Here is a 13,541-nt window from a genome sequence, read left to right as displayed (position 1 = left end):
AAGGCAAAAGGGAATCTAGAGTATTCGTCCACAATGGTGAGGAGGCAACGAGATGCCCCGGAGGCAGGTAGCGGCCCTTTGAAGTCCATCGCCAATCGGTCCCGGGGCTTAATAGCCTGAATCAGCGTCCCCATGTCGGGTTTATAGAAGCGGGGTTTGAGTTCGGCGCAAACAGCACAAGAGCGACATAAATGACGAACGTCCTCGACAGAGTAGGGCACATTGCGGCTTCGCACAAAATGAATCAGAGGAGTCACCCCAGGGTGACACAAGGTATCATGGAGAATGCGTAAATCATCAGAGGAATTTAAACTCGCACAAACACCTGGTCTGGATAAAGCGTCTGCTGCGTGATTCTCCCGCCCAGGGCGATACTTGATACCAAAGCTATAATCGGCAAGCTCAATGCGCCAGCGAGTGATTTTCTCATTTTTAATGCGCTGGGCATGTTTTGTGTCATACATGAAAGCTACACTTTGCTGATCGGTAATGACATTGAAGTGTTTACCCAGCAAATAGGGTCCCCAATGACGTATCGCCTCAACTATCGCATACGCTCCCTTCTCCACAGAAGAATGACGTTTCTCAGTGGAGGATAACGCCCTTGAGAAGAATGCCACAGGCTTCCCCCCTTGAGAGAGAGTAGCAGCAATGGCGTGATCCGACGCGTCACTCTCGAGGACAAAGAGAACGTTATCGTCGATAGAAGACACAGCAGCGCCCGCTATGTCCGACTTCAGAGCCTGGAAGGCGACCTTGGCAGCGGGAGTGAGAGGGAACGTGTTACAATCAATGAGGGGACGAAGCTTCTCGGAGTAACTTTCGACCCACTTTGAATAATGTGCAAACAGCCTGAGGTCACGCTTCAATGAAGCACGATCATGCGGCGGCGCCATGTCGAGCAAAGGGCGGAGACGTTCCTTGTCAGGTGTTATGGTTCCCTGGGTCACAGTGTACCCCAGGAGATCAATCGTCCTCGAGGAGTAGCGACATTTGTCCTCATTAAACATCAGACTATACTTTTGCGCCACCTGGAGGAAGCGTTTCAAATTAGCGTCATGGTGACCCTGGTCGAAGCCGCAGACCGTAGGGTTATCCAAATACACAAAAACGTCTGTTAATTGTTCTTTTGCAACAATGTCGTACATAGCTCTCTGGAAGCACGCGACCCCATTCGTTATTCCGAAAGGAAGCAGTGTAAACTGATACAACCTCTGTTTGGATTCAAAAGCTGTATAAATTTTGTCGTCTGCCGCTATAGGGTTTGATGATACACATCCAGAGATCGAGAGTGCTGTACACGCCATATTGGGTGACCTGTCGAACCAGAGAATCCAATCCTGGTAGCGGGTAGGCATCCAGAAGCGTAAATCTGTTCATGGTTTGCGAATAATCGATTACCATGCGCTTGCGATGATTTTCGGATCTCACGACCAAAACTTGCGCATGCCAAGGAGAACGGCTGGGCTCGATAATGCCTTCGCGGAGGAGTTTGCTCGTCTCCTTAGAAAAATGAATCGAGTATCAGCCCGAGAGTAGCGCCGGGATTTGATCGCAATTGGGACGCAATCCGAAGTCAGGTTCGGAAACAAAGTCATCGGTTCAATAGACATTCCTGCCAGGGAGCACACCGAGAGCATGTCATCTCCCCCAAAGGTCATTTCTAAGCGACCGTGGCGCTCGAGAAAATCGTGCCCTAATAGAACTTCGGCACAAAAGGTGGGCAGTACCATTAGGCGAACATCAGGGTACATTTTACCATTAATAACTAACTTAACACGACATTCACCCCTTGTCCGCATCCATAAAGCTTGCGATGCCATGTAGACTCTGCGCGATCCTCCGAGGATAGGCCACCCGTGACGGCGGACGAGACCCATATCGATGTAGCTCTCGGTCGATCCTGTGTCGACCAAAGCTCCAGCTGTGGTCCCTTCGATCAGACTGGAATGACGGCTCTGGTAAGCCCCTGAGGTCCGGGCTGCACCGGAATGGCCTGGGGCGATGCGCGTGCCATGCGCGTTAAATTTATGCCAGCCAATGTTGGTCGGGAGCGCCGTGCGCGCCCCGATCAGCATACTTTGGCAAAGTTACCCTTTCGGCCACAAGAATGACAAGAACTTCACGCGCCGGGCAAGCAGCACGGAGATGATTTCTATTTCCGCAGAAGAAGCACTTAGCATTGCTCCCGGCCAAGGTAGTCGCGGCGAGGCTCATACCTTTGGCTCCGAGTGCCTCAGCCGCCTTGAGCTGTGTGTCGGGAGCAGCGAACTCCGTAGCAGCTTCGGTCTCCGAGCGCCGCTCTTCAGTGAGCCCCGATGTAATGTAAGGCCGTCCGTACACCTCAGATTGTGCCTGAGCTTCGAAAAGCACAATAGCTTGATCGAGGGCCTGTTTCAGCATCAGGTTAGGTTCTTCCAGCAGACATCGCCGGATGCTCGTAGAGTAAAGTCCAGAAATGAAAGCGTCTCGCATTAAACCATCACACATTTGCTCGTGAGTTCGGGTCTCATGAGCACATTCTTTGCCAAGACGCCGCAATTCTTGGGCAAAATGAGTGAGGGACTCCGAAGCGTCCTGCTTCCTGGAGGCGAGCTGGTACCGCGTGTGAATAACATTCCGCGGCTTGATATAGATGGTGTGCAGTTCAGTCACGGCATCGTCGAATGTCGCACAATGAGATATGTAGTTGTGGACGACGTGGGTCACATGGGAGTTCAGCACTGCGCCCTTCACATCATCGGTGATTTCGGGATGCGCTTTCAGGTAGCTGGTCAGCAGACTGAGCCAGTGCTTGAGCTGGCTCAGAGCTTCCGCAGTTTGTGGGTCCGCTCCAAATGTGGGCAGCTGTAAAAGCTTCTGTGGGTGGAGTCTATAGAAGGGGGGGTACTCGCTTCTGTGGGTGGAGTATATAGAAGACGGGGATACTTGGTTCTGTGGGTGGAGTCTATAGAAGGGGGGATACTCGGTTGTGTGGGTGGAGGCTATATAGGAGACGGGGATACTTGGTTCTGTGGGTGGAGTCTATAGAAGGGAGGATACTCGGTTCTGTGGGTGGAGGCCATATAAAAGACGGGGATACTTGGTTCTGTGGGTGGATTCGATATAAGGCGGGATAATCGGTTCTGTGGGTGGAGCATATAGAAGACGGGGATACTTGGTTCTGTGGGTCGAGTCTATAGAAGACTGGGATACTTGGTTCTGTGGGTGGAGCATCGAGAAGACGGGGAAACCTGGTTCTGTGGGTGGAGGCTATATAGAAGATGGGGATACTTGGTTCCGTGGGTGGAGGCTATATAGAAGCGGGGATACTTGGTCCTGTGGGTGGAGGCTATATAGAAGACGGGGATACTTGGTTCTGTGGGTGGAGGCTCCATAGAAGATGGGGACATTTGGTTCCGTGGGTGGAGGCTACATAGAAGATGGGGATACTTGGTCCTGTGGGTGGAGGCTATATAGAAGACGGGGCTACTTGGTTCTGTGGGTGGAGGCTCCATAGAAGATGAGGATACTTGGTTCTGTGGGTGGAGGCTCCATAGAAGATGGGGATACTTGGTTCCGTGGGTGGAGGCTATATAGAAGACGAGGATACTTGGTTCTGTGGGTGGATTCGATATAAAGTAGGCTGGCGGGGTACTCGGTTCTGTGGGTGGAGCATATAGAAGACGGGGATACTTGGTTCCGTGGGTGGTCCATAGAAGACGGGGATACTTGGTTCTGTGGGTGGTCTATAGAAGGGAGGATACTCGGTTCCGTGGGAGAATTGAGGAATCGTTTCGTGTTTATCACTGACAGAACCCAATGGGTGTAAATTTATTAAACTTGGAGCATACTCTCTGCCGAATACCACACATGGGATTGTGACTAAGCTTTTTGAATGGTTTTTTGTTTGTTCTCCAAAAGGCTCACAATGTTACACTTATCAATATCATGATAGTCCTCCTCAGTTCTCATTCAAAACGACGACACATCCACCTTTGTCCGCCGGCACCATCACGTCTTCTCTTTGTCCTGGCGAGGTCGTGCATGGCCAAGCATTCTACTTTTGAGGTGTTTTGTGTCGGTAGCTTCGAGTAACGACGTGAAGGGCTGACCTTGCACAGCAGCTCCTCCGCTTGTACCTCATTAAGTTTCGCCGAGTGAATGGTCTGGTCGACTCAGGTCAGTATATATTCAGATAGGAATCTTGTCAGGAGTGATGGCGTAGTTAAGACCCTCAAACAACAATGAAACCTCATCCTCCGACAACCCTCTTTTATAAAAATTTTTTACACACAAATCGCGATCTCCATCTCGATTCAATCCACTTTTGGCTCGCAGATTCCAATCTAAAAACGCCAAGGATTCGTCACATCATCGAGCGAACTTCTCAACATGGCGAGTTTTCACATGTTCATGCAGGATTAGCTGCGCATGCGCAGTGAACTCCTTCCCTCAAGGGTGCAGTTGTGTGTTGTGAACTGTTGCAGGAATGTCACGTAATACACGGACCGGTACGTTGATAGAAAATTGATTTGTAGAATTTTTTCACTGAGTAATTTGTTTTCGGAAATTATCCTGAGCCGGTCGGCAAGTGGAGCAAGTGATAAAGAGAAATTGATCAAGCTGCGACGGAAACCGTCGCCACCACGTGCTGTGTTCTGATAGTGATAGTGATATGAAGCTGCGACGAAGAGGTGAGGATTTTTGTGACGATTTTCTTTCCTGATCGAGCCTTTGTTGAGTGATGCACGGCCTGCCATTGGTGCTGACGGTCTTCATTACTTTGAATTGAGAGGGAGACTTGGAGAAATAAGAGATGTTGGGAAGAATTAGAAGAGGATGCACTGTGTGGGCAAGATGGATACAGAAGGAAACGCTCAGGAAGGAAAAACTGGAAATTTGGAAAGAGGTGGGCTTGGGGAGGGTTAAGAGAAGTGAGGCGAGGCTTCCACCGACTCGTGTTCCCGGTCCCGCCGAATTTGAAACTGTGACGCTTGTGTGGAGATTGCGTTATTTGGTCGCTATTTGCGATTTCGAGTGTGTCAGACCAATGGATTATGAAATTATTTAATTGTTTTGATCACTATTTGGTATTTGTATGCTTGCAGGTAAAACCACGGAGTTGCTGCTGTAACCTGAGGTACAACCACGGGGCTGCTGTAACCTGAGGTACAACCACGGGGCCGCTGTTACCTGAGGTACAACCACGGGGCTGCTGTTGTAACCTGAGGTACAACCACGGGGCTGCTGTAACCTGAGGTACAACCACGGGGCCGCTGTTACCTGAGGTACAACCACGGAGTTGCTGCTGTAACCTGAGGTACAACCACGGGGCTGCTGTAACCTGAGGTACAACCACGGGGCCGCTGTTACCTGAGGTACAACCACGGGGCTGCTGTAACCTGAGGTACAACCACGGGGCTGCTGTAACCTGAGGTACAACCACGGGGCCGCTGTAACCTGAGGTACAACCACGGGGCCGCTGTAACCTGAGGTACAATCACGGGGCCGCTGTAACCTGAGGTACAATCACGGGGCCGCTGTAACCTGAGGTACAACCACGGGGCTGCTGTAACCTGAGGTACAACCACGGGGCTGCTGTAACCTGAGGTACAACCACGGGGCTGCTGTAACCTGAGGTACAACCACTGGGCTGCTGTAACCTGAGGTACAACCACGGGGCTGCTGTAACCTGAGGTACAACCACGGGGCTGCTGTAACCTGAGGTACAACCACGGGGCTGCTGTAACCTGAGGTACAACCACGGGGCTGCTGTAACCTGAGGTACAACCACGGGGCTGCTGTAACCTGAGGTACAACCACGGGGCTGCTGTAACCTGAGGTACAACCACGGGGCTGCTGTAACCTGAGGTACAACCACGGGGCTGCTGTAACCTGAGGTACAACCACGGGGCTGCTGTAACCTGAGGTACAACCACGGGGCTGCTGTAACCTGAGGTACAACCACGGGGCTGCTGTAACCTGAGGTACAACCACGGGGCTGCTGTAACCTGAGGTACAACCACGGGGCTGCTGTAACCTGAGGTACAACCACGGGGCTGCTGTAACCTGAGGTACAACCACGGGGCTGCTGTAACCTGAGGTACAACCACGGGGCTGCTGTAACCTGAGGTACAACCACGGGGCTGCTGTAACCTGAGGTACAACCACGGGGCTGCTGTAACCTGAGGTACAACCACGGGGCTGCTGTAACCTGAGGTACAACCACGGGGCTGCTGTAACCTGAGGTACAACCACGGGGCTGCTGTAACCTGAGGTACAACCACGGGGCTGCTGTAACCTGAGGTACAACCACAGGGCTGCTGTAACCTGAGGTACAACCACGGGGCTGCTGTAACCTGAGGTAAAACCATGGGGCTGCTGTAACCTGAAGTAAAACCACGGGGCTGCTGTAACCTGAGGTACAACCACGGGGCCGCTGTAACCTGAGGTACAACCACGGGGCCGATGTAACCTGAGGTACAACCACGGGGCTGCTGTAACCTGAGGTAAAACCACGGGGCTTCTGTAACCTGAGGTACAACCACGGGGCTGCTGTAACTGGGAAAGCGTGATGTTGGCCGAACAAGCTGCATCGGAGCGCAATTCAGTGCTTGAGCGAGGCAACATGCCGGGAAGCATGATGACCAACCGTTTTGACCAGTTATTTGACAACGAGTCGGAGCCGTTCGACATCCCAAAAGCCGCTAAAGCCAAGAAGACGAAACGATCGGTGAATTCCACATTACAGAAAGAGGCTGAAGATATGAAGCAGGGAATGAAGGAAAGCGAATCAAATTGGCAAAAAGTGGACAGACGGAGGAGGAGGACGAGGAGGACGAGGAGGAGGAGGAGGAGGAGGAGGAGGAGGAGGAGGAGGAGGAGATTGGACATTGTTTGCCATTTCTGTGGAGTAGCAGGGGTACAAACGATGATAGAATGTGAGAGGTTGGCTTTGTGTAAACAGTCAGAAGATGAAGATGCAAATAACAAACTCAAAACAAGGATTGTCGTGGGTGACTTAATACAATCTGATGGGAACGTTAAAGAGGATGTCAGGGAAAAGGCAAACACACTAAATGACTATTTTAGTCGTGTTTCACAGAGGAGAATTTAGTAAATGTGCCAAATCTGGAACGATGCCACATTGGACCTGCACTGGAAGATGTCAACATTACAGGGGAGGAAGTAAGGAAGAAGCTCCTGAATCAAGGCATGCAAGCAAGTCAGCAGCAAGTCAGCAGGACCTGATTGTTTACAGCCTCGATTTCTCAACGACACGGCTGGCACCAGCGCACGTCCCTTGAGACTGATATTCCAGAAATCTTTGGATGAGGGTGTTATACCTGAAGAATTGAGGATGGCAAATGTCACTCCGATCCATAAGAAAGGAAGTAAAATCACTTGCTGAAAACTATTGCCATGTAAGTCACTTCTGTGGCAGGAAAAATCATGGAGGGTGTTGTGAGGGATGCTGTGGTAAAGCACATGATGATGCATGATTTGTTTGCGAACAGCCAGCATGGATTTACTCCCAGCAGATCATGTATGTCTCAACTGCTTTGCGTCTTTGTGGAACTGACTCAATTGATTGACAACCGAGATCCTGTAGATATCATGTTCTTGGATTTTCGTAAAGCATTCGATGCTGTCCTACACAGAAGGCTCCTTTAAAAAGTGGCAGCAAATGGAATTGTACGAAAACTGCACAGATGGATTGAGGCATTCCAATCTGGCAGAACACAACGAGTGGCCATCAATGGGGTGAAATCGGAATATAAATTTATTGGAAGTGGAGTCCGCCAAGGGAGTGTTCTGGTTCCTTCAATTGTAAGTGCCGTTTATCAATGATATACCAGATGGGCTCATAAACTGTGTATATTTTTGCTGATGACACGAAAATCATTGGTCCAGTAAAAAGCCAAAGTCAAAAGGACCCGATGCAAGATGATTTGAATGAAGCAAAAAAAATGGTCAGACAAATGACATCGACCTTTCAACTCAAACATATGCAAAGTACTACGTGTCTGAAGATCAAACATATTGACTGCTTGTCAGATGAGTGGAATAGACTTACAGGAAGTACATAAAGAGAAGGACTTGGGGTTGGTGATAGATTCAGAGCTCAAGTTGCACAAGCATGTTTCAGCAGCTGCATCAAAAGCAAACCAGATACTTGGAATTATCAAAAGGACATTTATGAATTTGACAAAAGATTCTCCATATAGTTTACTCAACCCTGGTTAGACCACACCTCCATCACAGCAATATCCTTTGGAACATGAGACACAAAGCAACACACAACAACAACATGCATTTTATGGCCATTTTCCCTGCCAGAGCGGGGTTTGGCCTTGCGGTCCCCATGACAATCTTCTCCATTTTGCCCTATTTTCTGCATCTCTCCTTGTTTAACCCCCTTGCCCGCATTTCTTCTTCCACCATGTGTAGCCAAGTCTTTCTCGGTCTTCCCCGTCCTCTACCTCCTTCCACATTCATTTCCATCACTCTTCTCAACCAGTCACTTTCATCCTTCCTCAACACATGACCAAACCATCTCAACCTGTTCCTCTTCACAGCATCAATCACAGGCTCTATTCCTGTCATCTTTCGCAATTCATCATTTGTCTTCCTCTCTCTCAACGATACTCCGCACATCCACCGAACCATTCACATTTCCACCCTTTCCAGCCTTCGTTGCTGCTCTACATTCATGACCCATGTCTTGCTCCCATAAATCATAACACTTCTCACACATGCAGCATACACCTTTCCCTTCAGCTTCAACGACACTACCCTCCTCATCAGCACGCCACTCAGTTCCCGAAACTTCTTCCATGCACATCTCACTCCAGCAACCGTTGCCGAGTCTGATCCACCTTCTCCATTCAGCATGTCTCTGAGGTAGCAAAATGTTTTCACACCTTCCAGCTTCACGCCGTCACCAAGATCAAACTCAACATTTCCTCCATCTGCAGCTCCCTCTGTGCACACCTTACATTTGAATGTAGCTGCCACACTGGTTAATGACCCTCTCAGACCGCTACATTTTTGATGAACCCACTGAGCGCACATTGTACATTGAATGGAGTTCACTCCTACACCCTTCCTGCACACAGCACATGGCCACTTCCCAGTTCTTTCCACCTCACCACATGCTTTACCACTTGCCATCACCTTCGTCTTTCCGATATTCACCTTCAGACCTTTTGTCTCCATACATTCCTTCCACTTGTTCATCTTTTCCTTCAGTCCATCCATACTTTCTGCAATCAACACCAGATCATCTGCACACAACAACTCCGACGGTAAACCCTCTTTTACGTTCTGAGCCAGCACCTCCATCACAGCTACAAATAGTAGTGGACTTAGTACCGACCCCTGATGCACTCCCACCTTCACCTCAAACTCACCACTGTTCCCGTCCTTCGTCCTTACAGCTGTGCGTGCTCTTTTGTACATTGCCATCACAACTCTGATCAACCATTCCTCCACTTCTAACTTCCTCAATGCCCATGTCAATATTTCGCGTGGAACCCTATCGAATGCTTTCTCCAGATCAACCAACCCAAGAAACAACTTCTTCCTCTTCTCCATGTACTTCTTCTGCAACTGCCTCACAATAAAGAGCGCGTCTGTCGTTCCTCTTCTTGGCATAAATCCAAACTGCATTTCGTCGATCTTCACCTTCTTCCTTAACCTCCTCTCCAACACCCTTTCCAATACCTTCATTCCATGCTCCAATAACTTTATCGCTCGGTACGAGCCACACTCCAGATAGTCACCTTCCCCTTGTTTAGAGGGACGAGGGTACTCAGTTCCCAAATTCACTGGAATGCGGCCTTCTTTCACCACCAGATTACAGATCTCTGTCATTCTCTTCACACCCCAACTTCCTGCTGCCTTCAACATATCTCCCACAACTCCCGTCGGCCCTCCCGCTTTTCTACTCTTCATTGCTTTTATCGTTTCCTCAACTTCCTTCTCAGTTATCTTCTTTGCCGGTCCTAAAACTGGGTTACTCTCTATGTTCCCATCCCATTCATTCTCTGTATTCAATTCAACAGCATTTCCATATATCTATTCTATCTGGGTCCACAACAATTTGTCCCACTTCATCCTTCAAGCAACTCACCCCCATCACATCACACCTCTCTTTCGCTATCTGCTTTGCAATCCTGAATACCGCTCTCTGACCCTCTTCTGAATCCAAGCGTTCTCCGAACATTTTCCTACATTCCTCCTGCGCCTTTGCTACCTCTTTCTTTGCAGCCTTCTTGGCTGCCTTATAACTTTCATGCTCTACTTTTTCTGCTCCCGTACCCTTCGCCTTCTGCCACTCCTTGAACTTCTTCCTCTTCTCGTCAATCCTCCTTCCAACTTCATCATCCCACCACCATGTTTCCGAGTGCCTCGGTGGTCCTTTTGTCCATCCACATCCCTCACCATCCACATACCTGTGATGGTAATGGGTAACTAGTCTGAATTTGAGTAGATTAGATCAATAACCCTTCTCGTGATTTGTTGACATTTAGAATTTTCCATGATGAAGATAGAAAATCATATGAGAATGACACTGAGATCTACGAGAGGATTGAGATGAAACAGTTTTTTGGGATGATCATAACAGTGTCAACGGAACAGTTGCAGAGTCGGTGTCAAGATTGACAATGAACTTCTCATCCTTCTCATGTTGTGGAGAGGATTCGATTTTTTGGAAAAGGGTGAGTAGCAGAAGATTGGGGGAAATAGCCATTTTCAGTAAAGACAGCTGATAAGATATTCAGCTCTTTTGAGTGCAGTGCCCAACATCATTCCATCTTTTTGGTAGCAATTTGGAGAAGGGAATTTTTTTTCCAGAGACAGACCTGACCACATACCACCTGGCTTTGGAGGAAGGGGGGAGCCTGAAGAGGTTTGATCGGATGTAAGCTTGAAGTTGGCCTTGGCTCATCAAAATACTTACACACTAGTTTTGGGATAGGCAGAGGAATCATCGGTTCCCATACGTTGGTTGTGAATTCCAGTTGGAGAACATAAGCTGCTTTTTGTGATTGCCTCGCCCCATAGCTGTGTACCAACATCATAATGTTGAATGGGACAATTGTGAGCATGATTAGATGAACCCATGAAGGAAACAAATGTTGAGGGAGGAATTGCATTCGTGTCAGGAGCCATTGAGATGATGAATGCATCTGTGAGGTAAGTAGTGGAATTCAGACCAGATAAATTTGCCTTATTGACCTGCTATACAAGATGACACATTGTCGGCTCTCCACAAACTGCCAAAGAGACCAGCATTTCACAATGGCATGCTTATAAAAGCAAAGAAGGAAGAGGACCGACAGAAGGTGAGTTTAACATGACTATGTCAAACTAACATTCACTGACTTTTGGAGAGATGCAAGTTGGCAAATAGCTTAAGGGCAACTGAATCATAAAAGGCCTCTGCTGCAATACAATGGAATATACAGACTTGGCATTTAATATGGAATATTTTTTTTTCCTTGACTTGGGTTTACTTTCTTAACTCAGTATATCAATTTGGTGAGTTTATTTTCCACTTTGGTGATTTATTTGTTAAAAGAACCATGTTACTGATTGTCTGTCGCAACAAGAAGTCAACAACAGGATTATATCACAGGTGGCGTGGCAAAATGTACGGACAGGTGCATTTGATGATTGGCTTCACAGTCGGGTATACAAGGGTTGTTGCGTTCTGTATTAGTGGAAAACAACTGCTGCACGTCTCCAAAAGTTATTGCCGCTTCCTCTGGAGATGGTCCGTCAACTCGACAATGCTGTTTGTCATGGAGTGGTGGCTTTATGAAATTACGGCGTGAAACAGCGTGCTATTGCTCGGCAGTATGGCATCACTCAAGGTCAGGTGTCAAATATCCTGAAACGAAATGCTTAGAGGGGTGTCCCTACTCCAATACCGTGGCCAGGGCGTCCCCGCAGAACCACAAGGAGGGATGATCGCCAGCTGCACCGGTTAGTCCGCAATGGCCGTACCAAGTCAGCTAATCAGCTTCAGGCTGAGTGGCAGCAACTGACAAATGTGCCTGTATCCAGAAGGCTAGTCAACCAACGACTGGTTCAAGCAGGCGATCGTGCCAGGCGTCCCCTGAGAGAGCCACGCCTGACCAGACAACACCGCCAGCGCCGATTGCAGTGGGCCAGAGAGCACCGTCAATGGCAGCCAGGACACTGGAATCATGTGATCTTCAGTGACGAGTCTAGATTTCTGGTCTATCGTCAAGATGGCCGCGTCCGAGTACGCAGACAAGTGCATGAAGCCTACAACAAAGATCGTATAGTGCCAAGAGTCCAAGCTGGAGGTGGTGGGGTGACCGTTTGGGCTGCTTTTCATGCAGGGGGCAAAACTGACCTGGTTGTTCTGAATGGAAACCTGAACCAGTTCAAGTACAGGGCCATTCTGGAAGAAACATTGCTTCCATTTGCTCGTGCAGCCTTTCGAGGAAACTTTGTCTTCCAAGATGACAATGCACGGCCTCATCGTGCTCTCATGATCCAACACTTTCTTGCTGACCGTGGTGTAGAACATATGGAGTGGCCTGCCATGTCCCCGGATATGAATCCGATAGAGAACTTGTGGGCAGAATTAACGCGTCAAATCGACCATTTGGACCAGCAGCCGACCTCTGTGCGTGAATTGCAGCAGGCTATTGTCACTGCATGGCAAGCGATTCCTGTCCAAACCTTGGCAAATCTCGTGAACAGCATGCCTCAACGTGTACGTGCTCTCCTGAATGCTCGTGGGGGTTACACGAAGTACTGAACTGTAATTTTACTGTCCGTAATCCCAGTCGTAATTTAACTTTTGTTTTTGTTAAATTTTTTTGGCTAATGTGCTAAATAAAGAGATACTTCTGGAAAACTCGCGAGATCTTGGAGACGGCGGCAGGGATTCTCGAAGCTCCACACGGTCTCCACGTTTTCAAAGTTAAGTCTGTTCACAATTGTATTTTGTCGAAACTGTATTTATCTTTCAGTGTGTGAAGTTATAGTGTGCACCTTGGAAGCTTCTCGGTGTTTATCTTTCATAAATTTATCGTCTGTTTGCTGCGTCGCGAGCAAGGCCTTTGCCGCGTCGCGAGGGATTTGAAATCGAAGTTAAGTAATTGTTCCCATTTGTATTTTCGTTATAACTGTATTTATTTTATGTGTGTTTATTTTATGTGTGTTTATTTAAATATTTATTTTATACGTGTGTGTACGTATATTGTGTCCCGAGGAAGATTTTCGGTGCAAATCTTTCATACCTGTATTGAAAATCGTGTTAATTCGTGTCATGTCTTGAGGCCTTGTACAGTGGACAACCTTGAGGCTTTGTTTTTCTCTCAGCGGTCCGTCGTTTGTGATCCAATAACTTTCGTTCTCTGTTTTCCCAGTCTTTTCACCCCATAGCCTACTTCCTTGTGTAAATCTCAACTCAAAAAAAACAAAAAAAACATTTCCTTCTCTGTTCTCATTCGTTTATTCATTCTTATTCGTTCGTTCGTTCTTCGACCACGTGTTTCTCCCCCATTTCCCCA

General features: G+C 48.3%; 1 protein-coding gene across 1 annotated transcript in view; it reads left to right on the top strand.

The window, feature by feature from the left end:
* Nucleotides 1-6,610: 6,610 nt before the first annotated feature.
* The window catches only part of LOC144891580 (uncharacterized), a 38,472-nt gene continuing 31,541 nt past the window's right edge, over nucleotides 6,611-13,541 (top strand). Inside the window, exon 1 of the mRNA XM_078775193.1 lies at nucleotides 6,611-6,715. Within this exon, the coding sequence (XP_078631319.1) occupies nucleotides 6,611-6,715 (105 nt within the window). The remainder of the gene's footprint in view (nucleotides 6,716-13,541) is intronic.

The sequence above is a fragment of the Myxine glutinosa genome, chromosome 4 (assembly GCF_964187855.1).
Source record: "Myxine glutinosa chromosome 4, kmMyxGlut1.1, whole genome shotgun sequence".
Classification (NCBI taxonomy): Eukaryota; Metazoa; Chordata; class Myxini; order Myxiniformes; family Myxinidae; genus Myxine; species Myxine glutinosa.
Note: the sequence above shows the minus strand (reverse complement) of the source record. Positions and strands in the feature narration are given on the sequence as shown.